This window comes from Epinephelus moara, chromosome 24 (genome assembly GCF_006386435.1).
Source record: "Epinephelus moara isolate mb chromosome 24, YSFRI_EMoa_1.0, whole genome shotgun sequence".
Lineage (NCBI taxonomy): Eukaryota > Metazoa > Chordata > Actinopteri > Perciformes > Serranidae > Epinephelus > Epinephelus moara.
The window spans coordinates 31973124-31992195 of NC_065529.1; the positions used below are offsets into that span (position 1 = coordinate 31973124).

Below are 19072 nucleotides of genomic sequence, written 5' to 3' on the forward strand. Positions count from 1 at the left end.
TTTGATCATGTGGACCTAATGAACTGAGGGAGCAGAGAGGGGATAGAGAGGAGTTTTACTTCTGTGCTGCAGCCGTCATTCCACTGATTGTCTGCCGGTTGGAAAAAAAATCACAACATTGCAGTATTTCCTATGTACTGAACAAATATATTGAATAGATAGACAGTAGGGTAGAGCTGAGAGAGCTTTCTGCATTTTATTTTTCCTGCTGCTGTGCAGATATCATTTCAGAATCACCAGTACACAAATTTTACCAGTAAAAGTCTGTTATTGTGTTAATTAAAATTAAAATGTCAACTGTCAACAAAAAACTGAACATTATAACCTTCATGAATGTAGGAGTTATTGCAGGGCTGCATTAGTTTTAGATAGGTGAACCTAAGTGGTAACTGAGTGTAATGCAGGTTCACTGTTGAGCAGCAGTTAGGTCAACAGCGTCTGACTCTATACGGTCAAATGTCTTATTTGTTGGCCGGGGAAACCCTCACAGATTCACCCCCTTGTTGAGCGTTTCACTCCTGAACCTCTAACAAGCCATTATGTGTCCTGGGTCCTGATTGGACAGAGTGGTGTCACAGTCTCCCTTCTTTTATTGCCATCCCTCTGTCCTGCCAAAAACAATGATGTCACCCTTGTTGCCATGGTACACAGTGGGGCGAGCAGGAACATGCCAGAGAGAGAGGGAGAGAGGGGAGGAGCTGCCGTGTTGTTTGGGAGGCCATGCTAAAACTAAACATACATGGAGGAACAGTGGAGGAATAGGGCACACATTTTATCACAGTACAAAGCCTTTTCAGTGTGTGTGTGCTTGCACGCCGGCCTTCTGAATGACTTAATGATGTAATTGTTTTCAGATCAGTTTAAACTGGTATTTACCCTGATTTTATGGCTTCGTGCATCAAGAGGTCTCTCCTCTTACAAAAAAACTGTCGACTGTAACTTACAGGAAACTTCCTCTGGCAGTTAACATGGCTGAGAAAATGTTAGCAGTGAACAAACAGTACAGTGTTATACTGCTAACCAGGGGTGGGGGGAAAATTGATACAGCATAGTATTGTGATATTGGTGATAATATCGTATCGTGGATCCTCTGGTGAATCTCACCCTTACTGCCAACAGTAATTAAAGTGCCAATTTCATATTGAATTTTTTAAAAACGTGCAAAATAAAAATGAAATAAACGCTGTTTATTTAGCTCACTGGAATCTTTTTTTTTTTTAAATGAGCAATATCCAGCAGGTTAATTACTACTTAGTGCCTTTGGTTTATTTATGACTGATTGTCCAAATGGTAGGCCTAAGTCATGTATTTTTTGTCCAGAGTAGAATAACATTCGGACATTCAGACTAGAGATGTTAGTGGTTAACCGTAGATCAGTTGCTGCTCATCTGGCGATTATCGCTGGTTACTCCATCCCAACCAGTGGTGGCATTGCTTTGGAAACATTGTGGCCACCCTCTGGTCTCCCCTCTGGTTGCCCCAGTGGCTTAATTTTGACCTGCAAAACCTGTTAAATCATGGGTATGTTAACGTGGCTGGCTAGCTGTCTGTCAGCAGAGCTAACAGAAAACAAAGACCTTTACAACACAAAACATTATAATTTGACCACTTCTAAATGGACAGTGCTTCGAAATGTGGCGCTAAAGCTCATGGAATCAACAGCGTGCTGGACCAAAAGGAACAGTGCTGCTTGTATTTCTGGTCTTTTTTTTTTTTTAGGTTAGATACTGGTTCATGGATGTCGGGCTACTGAAAGCAAAATTGACATCCCTAATCTAGAAATGTAAACAGTACTGTTTGAATGATTTCATCTCAACTGTGAAATAATCACTACTGTGAAACAAATCTCTGAAACATAATCAACACTACATTTGAACATTATTTTGTAATATAAAACTGAAATCAAACAGGAGTAACCAATTAGTGTTGCAGTCCAAGGGGTTGTGTTAGTAACTAAATGTTGTATGGGAGTAGTTATGGAGAAAGCTGCACGTAGCATGGGAGTTCTGGTCTGGGCTTTGTGTTTTGTTTGGGAAAAGTCAGACAGATACATGAGGTCGAAGCAGTGGAAAGTCCCCGTGCTGAGACAGAGCCAGTGGTAGTTTTCCTGATTCTCTTTTTGCTCTTACTCCCACTCACTGACGCCTCTGTAGGCCTCCTGTACCCAGGACAAGACTGGGGGTTCGCAGAGAGAGTCGTACACACAGAGAGAAATAGTTCACACCACACACACAAACGTATGCAGAGCCCATCCACAACTATTTCTTCCAAAACATTCCTAACCAGATACTCCTCTGCTTGTGCCAAAAGTTTGTGCCTCACTCAGCAAACTGTATAAGTCAACAAAATCCAAAGTTTGAGCTGGAACACAACATGTATAGTAACACTGTCGAGAAGTAGTTTATGTGGTCAGCTTGTTTAAAGTGGCAATAAAACAGTTCTACTTGCAAATACCATAATTTTGACTAATTACCATAATTTACACCCATGGTTAAGCGATGTGTTGTAAGCAGAGTTGACAGCAACGACACAAGTGTCAGTTCATTCTGACAGTCATGTTTGAAATGACCAAAAGTAGAGCCAAATGTTGTTCTGCAAACTTCATAAATAATCTGACTGTATAATAACACAGTTCTTTGCTTACTGCACCGGTGCTATACTTTTAAATTTGTTCTTGTTTTACTGTATTTTCATCTTTGTGTAAAGGTAGTGCTCATCCAATCTCCCCCTCAAATTGATGTTTAAATTCTCAAACTTCTCAAAATAGAGGTTCAACATCACTAAAAACTCTCTGTCTTTCCTTTATCTTTTCTCTTCTTCGCTCTCCCCTTCTCAGGTGAAGCAGCTTTGAGGGGGGACCCCAGACTCCAATCCCTGTCTCTGTCATCATCCTCTTCCTCATCATCATCCTCTTCATCATCGTCGTCCTCATCTTCCTCCTCCATCTCCAACCACCGGACAGGTCCTCCTCCCATCAGCCCCACCAAGAGGAAGCTGAGCGGGGACCAGGGGGACAGCGACATGGATGACAACGAGCATGTGGCAAAGATGAGCCGACTGTTTGCCACACAGCTGTGAGTACACACACTGAGGAACACACATCTGTTGTCGCACAAGTGGGCAGGCACTCAGACACTTTTTAATAAAGTCATTAAAACTGAGTTATTCTCTAGATGCTCATTTCCTGAGGTGCTACTAAATATGGATCTCTAATATTCTAATCTTTTCTGTCTCTGTCTTCTGTCTCGATCACACGTACAAATTCTTTTTTACTCGTGTATGCCAGTGTTTCTTTTGGCCATGTGTTTGCGGGCTCCTCGCTCACTGAAGCTGTGCACAGGAGGGCGTTCTCAGAAGTCCCAGTTTGGACTCCAGGGTTCTACGCCAGGTTTAGCCGGCTCCACAGTGTTCTCCTTATAGCCGCAGATCTCTGGAAGCTTGGAAACAGGGACTGCACAACAGAAAGATTACTCACATCTCCAACGTTCCCACATTCCCACTTCCAGAGATTCCAGAGATTCTGGAGCGCTGATTGGCGGTGAAGGAGTGCTGGGGCCGGGGGCAGTGGTGTCAGAGGCCCCCCCTCCTGCTCTTTCTCGGTTTGACTGAGTCAGTCATGGGACTCCAGCCATTGCTATTTATTGCAGAGGCAGTCAAGGAGGTGTTAGGTAGAGCTGTGCAGTTTTGCATGCATGCTAATTCTTCAATATGTCCCGCTGCTGAAAATACAAGTAATATTACGAATTAGTGACAGCTGTTGTTTGTATGTCACTCGTTTCATCGCAGTTATGTTTGTCAGTCAACATGGCTCCGAGGTGACACAATGGAACACAGTAGATGATATGCTGGATATACTGGAAGCCCAGGGATTAAGAGAAGAGCACAGTTACTGGCAGTGTATTTATGTGGTTAGGCATGTGCAAACACACAGATGCATGTGTAGATGCACACACATACTGTCTTGTGTGCATGCTTGCACCAACACTTTCTGCTGCACATTTGCACATTAGGCAAATACCTAAATTAAAATCACTGTTAAAGTAACAGCCAGTACTTCTTCATAGTGTCAAACACATTTAGACTTTAAAGGTAAGTGGAAAGTTTGCAGCTGTAGTCGGCTTGTGCTCACTGCAATTACAATTAATTGCAATAGACACAGAGGCAGCAAATGTTGAAAATCACTCCTGCAGTATAATCCACCCCTCTGCCAAATGATCTGTATGTTCAGCGTGTTCCCAGCACTTCACAACATGGCATACAGATGATAAATAAATTGGCAATATATCTGAGAGGATCCAGTTTTTAAGAGCTTTTACCTGGTGAGTCTCACCATGACAAAGGTTGCATATGTTCAGTGCAGGGGTATTTTGGCACAGCTTGTGGTGCAGGTGGGAAATCTATGACTTCTGAATCAAGAGTTCTAGTGGCACAGGGGGAAGGGTCTTTGTTCCTTCATCTTGTGACCGTCTGGGCTCACGTAACAAAGGATTAGCTTGTGCATCTTGACATTTGTGCAGAGTCATCTTGTTATGGATGTGTCAGTGGTGGGAGAATTATCATTATACTCTTTAACTAGGCAGTAAATCCATCTTCCCACTTGTTTTTTTTTATTCTGTTGTCTCAGTTGTTTTTCGCTCTATGCAAGACATTTTTTCACAGACGCTGTGGTTAACTTCTGCATACATTGATAAGCAAATGCTCCTACTCGTGTGTCACGAGTTGGATTTTATTTTGTAAGTCGCTCTGACAAAGTACAATGGGACTTATTGTCATATCAGCTTACAGTTTGTGTTGCAACTCCCTGCCACAGCTTCTAAATGCAACCATTTTGTGGAATTAAAATTAGGTTCTGTGAAAGTAAAAGTTATATAAAAAGTCTGATGTTAAAGACTTCTCAAACTGCTCATTGTACCATGATTATTTCCTAGAAGTAACCCATGATAAGCCATAATCCCTTTACTTAATCTTTATTTTAATTATAACCTTGAAGTCATTTGACTCTAGGTGCTATGGGTTAATCTCTACCCAAGAAAAGTCAATTGCTAGTTGACTTGCTGCAACTTGAAGCTAAATCCAGGGCTTTCTCTAAAGCTTCATCAAGATATAATTTTTTTTTTTTTTTTTAAAAAAAGCCATTTGCCTCGGGGCCATCATAAATGTATATTTTATTTTTAGTCATTTAATTTGAGGTTTCTCTGAGGGCATTCTTTCCCTGGCAAAGGTAACTGCTGAGGGACTTGTTGAAACCTGCAGTCAGAGACAGCCTCTGAAAAGTTTCCCTCCTTGTTTGAACTGCTGCGCCCGGCCAAAGAACAGTGATTACGCTAAAGTGGAGAATGATGGGTTGTTGTTACAGAAAAAGTCAAGCTAAAAATAGCGGGTAAAAACAGCCTCTATAGAAAACACTGTAGGGTACTTCACCGTCGACTCGTCTTTAACGTCTCTGAGCTTTCTGCTTCGTTTAACTCATCTGTCAATTGTAGGAACAGTGATTAGGTTTAATTTGAAAATGATGGACTTGATTCTTGGGAAACAGCTCGACAGAAAACCAGAAAATGAAGCCCTGCAACCCCGCAATGCGCGCACACACACACACACACACACACACGTACAAGCACACACACTCAGTTCAAATGTCCGGAGATGGTTATCTGACACCATTCTAGCTGTTGGAGTTTGCTGGCTGCTTCTGTCTGTGTAGCTTGTCTTTTTTTGTCTGCACTGATTGCTCTGCTCAGTGTTGACTGTTCCTGCATGTATAGGAGCTTTTGTGTTCATTCTCCTTTTTAAAAAACAAAAAAACGTTCTCTGTTTTGCTCGAACGGCAGTTTTTCTTTCTGCTGACAACACCAGTCGCTAAATAACGCACTTTGTCGAGCTGCTTGTAGTTTTGTCTGTAAGTTTAGTCATATTTTCGGTGACTGTACACACAGACGGACACCTGACACCTTAGACTCGAGGTGGGGCTATGAAGGAGGAAGCTCGGGTTTCTTTTGTTGTCCAATCACTACAAGCTGAAATCGGTGGGGGAGGCACAGGCCGGAGTGAGAGACAGAAAACTTTCTGATCCAGCTCAAGCTTCTTTTTAAATGTGGGACAGTATTAACAGGCATGTTAAATGAGTGGGTTTGCTTTTATCATCAGCCTGTGTATTTAAGTGTTTTAATAGCGAAGTCACTATTGCAGTACAAAAAAGTTTATGGCATGGTAAATCTGCATATAAAAGTCTGATTGAAAACATAGGCAGTCCCAGTGGCAGGCTGATATGTGGATGTGATCAGTACGTCTATACTACCTGCACAAACACATGCGGATTGCATGTGTTTGTGCAGGTATGCATGCGCATGTGTCATCCTGTGTACTGTCCATACATGCATGTGTGCTTGCCCATCTGTGATTATCTGTGTGTGTGTGTGTGTGTGTGTGTGTGTGTGTGCGTGCTGAGAGGACTCCTTGTCAGGCAGCAGGGGCTACTTTCTCATTTTCTCTGAGGAGTAGGAGGAGTCTTGAACAAAGAAGCCTTATCCTGTCCACTGGAGCCTGCGGGCTGGAAGCTTGCTGCTGCCTGCTCGCCTGCCCGCCACTCCGCAGTTGTAGACCCACCAGTATAAAAAAAGTCCTCTTGCTCAGCTGTTTCATTCCTCCTCAAGAATAAGAGCCAGTCACAGAGCGAGGTTTTGTTCAGGCTTTTAATTGGGGAATATGGCTGCAGGAAAGTGTATTTGCAGCAGCCTGTTACATGTGACTAAGTGGGTGCTAGGTTTGTTGATTTTCTCAGACAAAACAAAACATTTATTGTCTTTCATCATAACCACATTGTTTTTTTCAATATTAACTGTTTTGTTCAGTAAATTACTAGTAACACATAGTAACACAGACTTTCAGCAAACAGTGTCTGGTAGTCATTGCTCGGAGCAAATGTTCCTTTTTCGAGTTCTTGTTCTTGCTCTTTAGCGTGATAATCATGAGGAACTGGCTTTTCTTTTCACACCATTATTTGAGTCGTTAAAAAATCCGACATATGGACAATGATTCAGAGATTTGAAATCAAGCCACATGTTTTTCACAGTAGTATATAATCTTTCTTTCACATGCTACTCTGAGAGGTAATTCTGTAGATATAGGAGCTAAAAGCAAACCCTAATTCAGTCAGTGTAATGCCGTAAGTACTCTAGGACACAAACTACAGCTGCTTTCTACTGGGAACTTCATCAGTAAGTTGTTCTCATGGAAGTTTCCCCATAGGCCAAATGGGGAGAAAATGAGAGAGGAGGAGGAGTCTGTGTGAGCGAGTGTGGCCAAGCCAGGTGAAGTCATTGTTACCCTCTTGTTTTACATGGGACTGGACTATTTATGTGGTGTGTGAGCATGTGAGAAAAGGAGGGGAGAGCATGTGGGTGTTTTTGTTTCCAATGTGTGTGTGTGTGTGTGTGCGCTCTCATGTTGTTTTCTTTGCCTTCTTGTTGTGGTTGTTCCCATATCCGATCGGTCCCAGCTTTGATAACAAAGGATTTTCTTCAGTTCTCTTTCTCTGCAGTCAGTTAACTGTCAAATATAGGCTTGATTTTTATCAGTAGTTCTGCATGAATGGAAATCTGACCGATTTAAAACGGCTGTGTGAAAAGATGTTTGGAAATGGTGCACTAAAGTTTATCTCACTTGTTGTAGATGTTGAATGTAATGCATGATTTAACAGGGCATTTAATGAATTCATTTTAATATTGTTCTATGTCAAGGACGATCACTTGATTTATACCAGTCATAGTCTGTAAATGATGTCTGTTAGGATATATTTCCTCTGGGTTTTGACTTTTCTTTTTTTAAAGGATACAAATATTATTGCTAACTTCCGCTCAGTCCTGCTACTAAAACCTGGACTGAGCAGAGTAAACTGTGTTGAGATGTTTGTATACTTTATATACATAGCCTGGGTAGGCCCTGTGGCTCACTGTGTGTGTGTGTGTGTGTGTGTGTGTGTGTATATATATCCATTTTGTGGGTTTGTGCAGACCTCGCAGAGCTTGGGCCTGGTTGTAACCTGTGGTCGAGCCTTCATCCTCCTCTGCTTTTTTTCTTTTTTGTCGTCCTCTCCTCTCTATGCCCTGATTCTTCCCAGATGTTTCCTGTGTGTATCTCCCTCTCTCTCTGTGTTCTCGCTCTTTATTTATTTCTTAAAGGAGTAGGATATGAACCTCTGCCCAACCAAAGATTTATAGTGAGGTTTTCTCTGAAGACCTTAGAGCACAATTGTGAGAAAAGGCGTAGAACTTTTATAGCTCCTGTATCTTTGCCTCAAAGTAAAATATAGCTAACTCACCAAATTGGCAGTGCACTGTCGAGCTAAAGCTGGAAAACTACACCATATTTTTAAAGTATTCAGTATATATGTTTATATTTGCTTTATTTAGCGTTTCATTGTGATAATTAGGTGAGTTAGCTCATACAAAGCTGCTTGTTAAGCCAGCAAGAACAAATTACAAGTTTTGAGATTTTACGAGTACAGCCCTGCAACAGTTTTTTTTTCTTTTTAAGTCATTCAAACACATGATCACAGTTGTGATCTTTAGTTTGAGGTCGACTTGAAGACAGGGTGTCATGTGAATGGTTACTTAAAAGGCTGTACTTAATGACAGATCTGAGCGGTGTAATATTGTTCGAGATATATGACTATATCATTTATGTATTGAGGGTTGGACTCTCTGGGTTTTAAATTAAGGGATCTTCCAGTGAATGCCCACCACAGTGACTACCACTAATGTCAGGCTACACATAACCCAGGCTCTAGTAAAATAGAATCAAATAGATATCTGCTCTCTGTTTCATTGTGTCAAGATGTCCATTCTGACGTCAGTCACACGGTTCTCAATGTCAAAACATGAACTGGTGAAAAAGTCACTCTGAGATAGGGAGGATCACGCCTCTGCACTCTTTGTACATATAATTGCATACAACATAGAGGTGGTCCACAATAAATCCAAAATGTAAAAAACTGTCAAGCTAGGTTTTATAGGTGTTGACACTAGGAGTGTCACGATTCTCCAAATCCAAAATTTGATTAGACTTTCAATTTTAAGGTCATGATTTTATCCAAATTTGAGTCTTGATTCATGAAGATAAACAGATTATTGATTTTATTTAGAACGGTCATACACATTTTCAAATCCTTCTTTCAAAAGATTGGTTACATGGTATCTGGCAGAATTACAGATCCTGGTTTTGATTTTGAGTATCAAAAATCTAAAGCTCATTTAGATGAATTTATCATTCAGAATCAAATGCTGACACCTCTTGACAAGTCTGAAATTTATATAGAATGGGTGAGTAAAACAAAATGCACTCAGTGTTCTACCAGTTGGATAAGGACAGTGTCATGAATGATACAATCAAATTATTCATCTGTAGGTGAACAGTGCACTCCAATGTGATCACATAGTATGAATCTGAATCTATTCTACACTCTAAAACCGATCAATAATCAAGCCAGATCTGTCACCAGCTTTTGTTGAGATACAAACACCACTATGTTGCTCATTTATAACCTATAAGAACTATCTATTGAAATCTCCCATAAACAATAAATACACATCACTTATCAGAAAATTGTGACTAAGGTTGTGCTCCCATATTTAAATATGAAATACATATTTACTGTTTGCCATTTTATTTGAGCATCCACATTCTGAGTGTGTAAATTTATCCACTATGTCCCCTCAAAAACACCACAATGGAACAAAAAAGTAGAGGACCATGCATGTATAAAGAGAATCAGATAAAGCGTCGGAGGCCGGCCCCTGCTCATTCATATGAAAGTTGCTTAGTGGCACATAAGCCAAAAAAGCTCAATTCCCATGGTATGAAACTGGCAAGATCTTCCGCATTGTTAGCCTCAGAAAGCAAGGGCACTGGAGACCTACAGCAACCAAGCACAGCCAAGCAGCTAACTTCTACCAGTCAAGCAGCTAACTTCCAATTAAGCCCTCCTCTTACTTACATTGGGGTAAAAATGATTTAATTTTGCAGCCCCTCTAGACTTTCAAAATGTTATCTGATTGTAGGAATCAAATCCCGATCTTGAAACAAGGCATATGCGGGGGTACTGACATTTAAAAAAAAAAAATGTATCCGCTGATTTACAGACATCGCTTTCACAATGTAAGTCTTTGAGGAAAACATATTTTTTGGCCCCATGGCATCATGTTACAGACACAGAAGTTCCTCCTAATAATCCTACAATACAATGCCCCACTTTTTACAGATGTGAAAAGGAGTGTTGAGTGATGACACAAAATGATTAGTGTCTGAAATCTCAACTTACTGCTCACCTTTGAGTGAACTGTTGAGTATCTGAAATACAGATAGAAGTGAATGAGTAGAGATATTTAGCCACAGCTGGTACAATCTGCAGGGACAGTCACTTCAGCAGGAGGTTTCTTGCTATAAATGCCTGCAGTCTACATGCTGGTAATGAGAGCTCACTTGGGTTTTGTATAATTGAGTGCTTTCTCTCAGTCTATACATGCATTGTTAGATCTGAGCTCCTCTTTGTCTGCCCCACTGCTGTGTGATGTTAACTCCATATTGATGCTTGATCCAAGAGTTATAAGTAACCCAGTGAACATTTATTGTGAAATAAGATTAAGCTGCGTCCCCAACCTCTTCCCCCGTCTCCACTCCTCTTGCCTCTTTTTAAATTCAGTTTGTCTCCCCATACCACTTGTAGATGCCAAGTCCCAGAGTTCTCTACTTTTCAAAGGCTGTCCCCCTCTCTCCTCCACTTTTAGCTCTCATCCTCTCCTCTAGCCCCAGACCTGGCAACCCTCTCTGTTCAGCTCTAGCCCTCGTTACCACCCCCATGCCCATGTCTTCTGTCTACCCCTCGTTGTCCGCCCTTTGCGTCCTCTCCCTCTCTCCCCAGCTGCGACCCTAACGATAATTGAGAGGTGAGTAAGAGAGACAAAGACTCGGGGTGGGTTTTGAAAGCCTGATCCCTGGCATGAAATGCGGTCCTGGGTTTGGTGGGCAATCAGGCGAGGGGAAGGCGGGGGCGGTGGATTCAACAGCTACGCCATTCATTGGTCGGATTTGTTGATCCCGTTCACTGGCTTCTGCGACGGCCCCTCTTGTGTGAGGATGTGGGCATGCCTGCTCTTTGGCAATGATTAAAGTTTGGAACAACTTCCACAACCTAACTCGAGACCCAGCTGCTGGGAGGGGGATGAGAGAGGGAGAGCGTTATTATCTGTTTGCCTCCAAGCTAATCTGCTGATTGTTTTTATTTGAAGATAACAGAGTTATACAGGAGTGCTGTGGTTTGTAGCATTTGATTAAAAGTTGATGTTCTCTCTAGAAATAATTCAAACAGTATATTCACTGGGGCACACTTGTGATTATTCCGAGCCGATATTTATGTGATTAACTCTACAGTGCAGTTATTTTTTGACTATTTGATAAAGAATGAAACAGAAAAGTGATGCCACTATGGGAAAACATAAAAGCTTGTTGGTGAGCCGTCGGCCAGGGTTTATAAAAGGGCTGCCAAGTCTCTCCCTCTTTAACCCTCAGGAAGTTTGCAGCCGATTGTGAGGAAAAAAAAAAAAAAGAAAGACAAAGAGAGAAAAAGAAAGAGGGGGGTCTCTGCTAATGTAAGCGCTCGGCACAAACGAAGGAAACTACCGACCTCAGTCTTTCTTATAGTAGCGGTCCGGACCATTCACATGCAGCAAACCCCCCCCCCCCCCCCCTCCTCCTCAGCTCTTCCTCTCTCCCGCTCTGTATTCTGTGGAGACTATTTATTTGTGTAGGACGCTGCTGTGGGCTCCAGATGCTTGACCCAGCAGTCAGGTTGCCTGGTCACATGGATCTACAACTGTTTGCCTGAACTTGTTGTTTTGCATCCAAACAAACCTTAAAGGGCTGCTGCAGCTTTTTTATTCCAAGTCTGTTGTGTGTTCCCATTCAGACTTCTTCTGGAGAAATGCCTCCACATGGTGAAGAATAAAGAGGGAATTTCACGTAGTATTCTGTCCATTCTGTATAGTAAATGTGACTGCTTTCCCCCCAGTTGAGACTTAAGTGTTTATGTGTAGTGTTTTTGTCAGTGAGGATGTATTAATTTGTGAATGGATGTGTCTATGCATGTGTGTATGGAGTTGGAGAGAAAAGAGGAGATAGCAAGAGAGGAGTACAGTAAATCCTGCTCCCTGTAACTGGGCCTCAAAGTGTAGAAGGGGAGTGGAGCTGCAGTAAGGGTGTAATACACAGTTGAACACACACACACAGAACACAGACCACATTTGACGCACTGAGAAAAATAATTGCTACCTGTTAAACTGCAAGCAAGTGCACGGTATCAGGCACCACCACTTCAACACATATCAAACATTTCAAAGTCACTATCGTCAGAGCTGGGAGGAGGGAAATAAAAGAGGCCAAAATCTGTGTTGTGTCAAACTGTCGTTGCTTTAATCCCTTATCCTTATCTCTGCTTTTTCAATGATTACAATATGAGCTCACAGTTTGGGGAGAGCAGAACGATTTCTTTGTGGTGAGAAGTCATTTTCTTTCATATGGAAAGTGTGTGGCCAGCCGGCTGTCTTTCACCTGAAGCATTCAGCTCATGGTTGTGAGTGTGGACGATGTGTTGTGGAGTAGAAGAATGAGAAATATACAAAGAGGGATGTAAACTTCATCAAGTGTTGAGGTGCAGGGAGACAACTTGTCAGCTCGCGTCTATGCTGTTATTAGGACTGCAGGATTTTCGGATCGCACAGCAGTACGTGCAGCCGGCTCCAGGCTCACTGGAGAGATAAAGTTGATTCACTTTACTGAGGAAACCACTTTAGAGCTTTGAACTTTGTGCCCATTTGCCCCTCTGTGCAAGGACACGCTTGGAGTCCATCCATGTTGGATAAAGTTAGGAGAGTGTTCCTTCCTCCTTCTTAGACTTAGAGAGTGTGTGTGTGAGCATGTGCTTGTATAAAACAGTCTTATCAAACCCCACAGCAATCTGAGAAGAGTGTGTGTGTGAGGTCAGTATTAATAGCTTCTGCTGGTCCTGCAGTGTTTGACACAGAGCCCCATTTACAATTGCTCTTTTGTTTATCTTCCCTCTTTTCTGCCTCATCTCAGCTCTCTCTTTCTCTAAGCCCCTCTTTATCTCGCTGTCTTTATTCATCTCTCCTCTGCTCATCTTTTTTTTCCTCTGTCCATCTTTCTGCTTTGACACACCATCTGCCACCAGTCTTTCCTCATCTTTCTTTGAGCTCATCCCACAAACTGAGGATTGGGTTTCGGGTAACTTGGGGTCATGTTGGTAAAACAGAAAGATTTGTTTAAGCTCTGGATTTCTTATAAAATCTCCTCTTTGTAGTAGTAAAGAGCAAATTGGAAAACATTGGGGTTGTCTTTAATCCAAAGAGCAAATATGTTAACTATTAAACAAAACTTGAGTTTTCTTTTTTACTTAGAATTGTTTGAGGCTAAACCAAAATTGATTCAGTACGTCTTGTAACTGGATGCATAGTCAGTAGAGCGCTATCAGATCCCACTCATAACCCAGTGTGCAGATTAAATTCATGTGCCTCTCTCTGTTTCCCAGGAAACCTAACGGAGACTACCGCAGCTCCCCCATCTCCAAGGACCGGAGCCGGAGCCCCATCGAGCGCGTGGTGGTGCCCAGCGCTCTGGGAGTCCACAGCAATCACCTGTACAGCCATGCCCACCACCACCACCACCACCTGGCCAGCTTAGCCGGCATGGACCAGCCACTGGCGCTCACCAAAAACAGCATGGTGGAGTCTGCACGCAGCAGCACAGCAGCTATGGCCACAGTGCCGCACACAGTCAGCGCAGTGGAACGCCAGCAGGTAACTTGCACATCCTGTTCCTTTGGTTCTGGTACTGACTACACATCTTTTTGCAAATTGCTGGGTAAAACCTCATCTCTGGTAGGTCCCCCACATGATGTGACTAATGTGCTCTCAATAGCCAGGCTCTTTGGATGGTGGGGAGTATAAATTTCCTATTTGGCTTGTTAACCAAAAATGTTTTAAAACCCTGGTGGTCACTGAATCATTCGCTCTCCCTCAAGCTTCAAACCTCCCTTTGGTCTGCCGTCTTTACTTGAATATTTGCCATTTTTCTAATGCTGGTCTCTTTTTACTTATTCTTCTTGCACACACTCTTATCACAATTGTCTATGTTGTGTTTGTGATCTCTGAATGTAGAATTGTGTTTTTGTGTTGTAGAATCGTCCTTCAGTGATCACATGCGCCCCGGCCAACAACCGTAACTGCAACCTGTCTCACTGTCCAGTGTCCCACAACGGCTGCGCCAGCCTCGCTAACAACTACAGGAGAATCAACAGTGAGTGCACTCATGCGTCCTGATCAACAAACACAAAACACACAACATCCTAGTTCTCTTTACTTTATTCAGTTTTAGCTTCATGGCAGAGGGAGCGGTGATGGATGAACGTATCTCAGTAATTAATTGACACAGATTGTTACTAAGTAACCTTTGCTGGGCCCATTTGTCCCTAAAATTGGATATAATTTTGGAAAAATGAGTTTCCCATACAGTGCAGTTTGTGGGAAACCTCTCCGTGAGTGCAAATCACCCTCCAGAGAAAACACAACTGCTCATACTCTCCACATTCAGACCGACTTATATAACTAGTGATACTAAAAAAAAAAAAAATCATCCCAGTTTCCTGTCAGAGAGTCTGAGGCCTCAACATGCTTTATTTACTACCTTGTCTGTTATCTTTGTACTGTAAAGGAGGCCTGAGCCAAACTCATGTCTGTTTTATTCAGCCTGTCTGTGAGTGTGGGTCATGTTTTCTGTGGGTTGATAACTTAACTGTGGCCATTTTTATGATCCCAGTGAAATCCCTATGATCTCATTGAGGTTAACAGTGAAATTTAAAACAGTGATTTAATATTAAAAAAACTGCAATGAAAAAGTGAAGTAGATGTTGGAGTTGGTATTTTTCCGTTGACCTAAAATGCACATTACCAGTGTTTAAACTGATGCTAGGCAATAAATTGCCCACTGAACTTTATAGAAGTGAGTTTTAGAGATGTTTCTGTTTTTATCATGAGAACTAAAATCTCTCTTTCTCTCTTGTCTTTTCCTGTCCTCCCTGTCCTAGCCAACACAGCCTGCGACCCGGTGATAGAGGAGCACTTCCGCCGCAGTCTCGGGAAGAACTACAAGGAGCCCGAGCCCACCAACTCTGTGTCCATCACAGGCTCAGTGGACGACCACTTCGCCAAGGCGCTGGGCGAGACCTGGCTGCAGATTAAGAACAAGGGGAGTCCCTCGTCGTCCGGCAGCAGCCCAAACTCCTCCCCCGACAGTCACATGGTCAATCACAACCACTCCCCTTCTGTGGTCTCCTGAAGGAGGAGGGGTTGAAGAGGGATTTGCCCCTGTTCCCCCAGCCCTCCCGATCATCCTGGCTCCAACACCCATGTCCTTGTCACTTTGCTCTGTCACCAGCATCCCAGAGGGAATGCCTGCCTGCTGGTCTGCTAAGAACATTTAAACCCTCGAGCCTGCTCTCTCTCTCTATGCACTCATAGAGGATCAATCAAGCAATAACAACATGGCCGTTTCTTTTTCCCCTTCTGTCCTCTGGTGTGGTAACGCCAGAGAATAATCAGTAATGAGTGATGAGGGTTCGACTTTGGGACTCGACAGGAGCATCGAGCTGCTCCTTCCAATCATTCATCCTCCCTGCATGTCCAGCTTGGAGCTGAGCAAGTGTCTGTAGTTATATGTACATAAAGAGAGAGAGGAAAGGCGGTGTTTTAATTATTAATTTTCTTCTTTGTTGTTTTTTTTGTTTGTTTGTTTCTTTAACAGTAGTTTTGTGTTCTGCTTTTGTGTTACGAGATGCCCGACATTTGAAAGAAAAGATAAGTGAGAAACACTTTGGAGAAAATCATCACAAACCACCTGACTGTGCTACCAAAGAAACCTCAGACACTGATGTTTATCTACGCCCGCCTCGAAAACAACAACAACAACAACAACAAAAAGCCATCTTGTGATCTCCCTCTGTTTTCATCTCTTCTCACCTTCCTTCTCTCTCCCTCTCGCTCCTGTGTATGTGTTCTGGGGGTTTTGTTACTGTATGTGTATACTTGGGTGATCGACTTGGTCTGATTTGCACTACTGCCGTAGAGGGTAAAGGGTGGCATGTCAATATGGTAATCTGGCACTGCACACACTGGGACTGATAAAGCTGGTTTTGACGCAGTCTGGTTATAATCCATCTTTTGTTGGAACCTCTATTTGATCCCATTTACTGTTTGAAATTCACCTGGGCGTAACTTTCATCCTGGCCCTGATAGAAAAGTACAAGCCACATTATGATGCATAATTTTTTGAATGCATTTTGGAAAAGTGGAAAATTCATACCAGTGCGGCCGGGCAGTGTAAACTGTTAGAGATATGCAAAGTAATATGGATTTGGAAACCAAGGCCCAATCCCAATCCCCTGGCCCCTACCACTTAGCGTTACTCCTCCATATTGCGTGTTCACATCTAACGGTAGGGTGTCCTGATTCCTGTATTTTAATGTTGTTTTAATGTATTATGGCAACAAAGAAATTGCTACCATGCCAATATCTTGGTAGCTAACTAGCTTGCTAGCTAATATTACATTGTTAGTGCGTATTTGTGCATGACAGTCCTGAAATCAGACATAATTTCATGTCACTTTCCCCCCTTTTGACGTCATCTGACCCCGAAATTTATCATAGGTCCAGCTGTGAAGATGCTGCACTTGTTCTTACTCCTCTAATATCAGTGCAGACTGACAGGGCAGCAGCACCGGTTGCTAACGTTAGCTTACAGAGCACTGCTGGTTGCTCACTAATGAAGCAGTGTTGATGACTTATTTGATGGATTGATAGCTGGAAACTTAAAATGTGAACCAATTGCGAACATCCTGACAACTGCAAAAGAATCCGTGTAGCCTGCGCAAGAAAAATCACTATAACAATAGACTGCATATTTGCAATGCCCGTAAAAATTAGAAATGGGATTGGGCCCTTGTGTTTCAGTATAAAGTGAATTTTGTCACATCACTGCATGTTGAGTAGAGCCGCTGTTAGGTGGGCGCTAAAAAACAAAAGGCTGCTTGTATTGCCACCTCTGGCAGCCACTCACTGTCAGGTCTACACTCCTTCACATGCTTAAATAGTGCCAAACTGTTGCATTTCATTTCACAAGCACAGTCAGAGCATCAAATCAGCCGACTGCGGTGTCAATGGAAGTCAGAGCCATTATGAGAGCAGGTCAGGGGCTGAAAACACAGCTGTACGACTTGCAGCGTGTTGCTTACTGAACAATGAGCTTTGATGTGTTTCACAGGCTTAACTGCTGACAGCGATGAGGGGATAGATGAAGCTGCATGTCACTTTGTGGTTGAAAAAAAAAAAAAAGTCTGGTTTCTCGACCGGGGGAGAGAAGATTATTCAGATCTCTTCAAACACGCCTTTGTTTTTGTATCTCTTTGAACACGGGTGTTGTAATTATATTTGGCTTACACCCTGCGACCCCTCCCTCTCTTACACACTGTGGTTTGGTAGATCTCTACAAGGTTTGAAGGGTAAACTAATGCTTTTACACATGCATGTTTTTCTTTGTTTTTGTTTTTAATAGCTGGTATCTATTAATGTTTTTAAGCATTTCAATCTTAACTACTATTAGCCTTTTCATTCGGACGTTAGATGTTACTTCATTTGTTGTCAGTAACAGACATAGACACTATACACTCACTGCTGGGTCAGTCGTACTCCATATTATTGTTATTGTTATTACAATTTTGTATTTTTTGTTTTCCATTAATATCAGTATGGTAACAAACATCTATAGTGGGACAGCCTCCGGACAGGCTCTGTTTAACAATGAGAGCTGCGTTTTTCAAAACCATCTCAGCACGGGAATTGGTGGAGTTTTCAGTGTCGAGTTGGCTTTGGCACACGCAGCCCGTAAAGGTTTTCTTAAGATGTTGATCCATCGGTGGTACAGGATGCTACAACCTTTAGCATGAGTGAGCTGAGACACCAAGTCAGCACAGATTAGTCAGCAGGGCCTCGTTTTCCTGAAAGGCATCTCAAAGTGGCTTTATTTTAAGTCTGTTTGGCCGCCATCTTAAAATCACCACGCCACCTTTACTCACGTTCTTGCTGCAGTCTGAAAAGTACACAGGCCAGCATGCTATGATGCTTTTGGGAAACAAGGTATTTATGGTAAAAGCTAGTGATGACGGCTCTCAGACATCTTGTCAACGTTTGAGAGCTGTGAAAAACCAAGCAGCAATCACAACACTTGATGATAATTATCTAAATTCAGACATTCATCCTCTGGCTTTTTGTGTCCCGACTTGGTGTCCACGCTTTTTTCTGTCGTTGTACGTCAATGCTTTCTTTTCTGAACAACATTGTTTTGTGATGCAGTTAAGCTAGACTGCTGCAGTCTGAGAAAATGAGTTCTCTTCTGTTAAAGAGCCTGCGCCACGGTGGCATACATTCCTCCTATAGGGAACTTTGTACAGGCCTCATACACACTCAACAGACAGAGCTCATAACCAGCCAGGGCCAACTGTCCCAGAGGTCCCTGCCAACGGGGTTGTTGTACAAGGTGTGTACTTTTTTTTTTTTTTTTTTTTTTAAATTTGCATCAAGCAAATTGGCCATAGATTCATACCATATGACAAAGGAAAAAACAAGCATTTATGCCATAAATACATACAGCATTTTTGAGGACATTCAGAGCGTAGAATTTAGAGACGGTGATGTGAGTCAGTGTGTTTCAAAAGTACAGAATAATTTTGTGTTTCTGAGCGGAGGTTGAAAGGTGACGAGGTTCATATTTGTTTGGTTTAGGTCTTTTGTTTTTGTTTATCAAGTACATTTCTCAGTGTTCTAGAATGTCCACACATTCCATCCTCAACTGAACAGATGTGACACAACCGATGGTCAAAGTTCTACAAGCTTCAGATACACAAAATTCGTAGTCAGAGCGCAACTGCCAGTGAATCAATCTCCCAAACGAGTAA

The 19072-nt window shown here is 42.4% G+C and overlaps 1 protein-coding gene across 2 annotated transcripts in view; it reads left to right on the top strand.

Annotated features, from left to right (window-relative positions):
* The window catches only part of vgll4b (vestigial-like family member 4b), a 50149-nt gene extending 31465 nt beyond the window's left edge, over nucleotides 1–18684 (top strand). For both annotated transcript variants that reach the window (XM_050039380.1, XM_050039379.1), the window contains 4 exons: nucleotides 2837–3074; nucleotides 13598–13865; nucleotides 14247–14364; nucleotides 15152–18684. In XM_050039380.1, coding sequence (XP_049895337.1) covers nucleotides 2837–3074; nucleotides 13598–13865; nucleotides 14247–14364; nucleotides 15152–15402 — 875 coding nt within the window. In that variant the 3' untranslated portion in view covers nucleotides 15403–18684. The remainder of the gene's footprint in view (nucleotides 1–2836; nucleotides 3075–13597; nucleotides 13866–14246; nucleotides 14365–15151) is intronic.
* The last annotated feature ends 388 nt before the right edge of the window (nucleotides 18685–19072 follow it).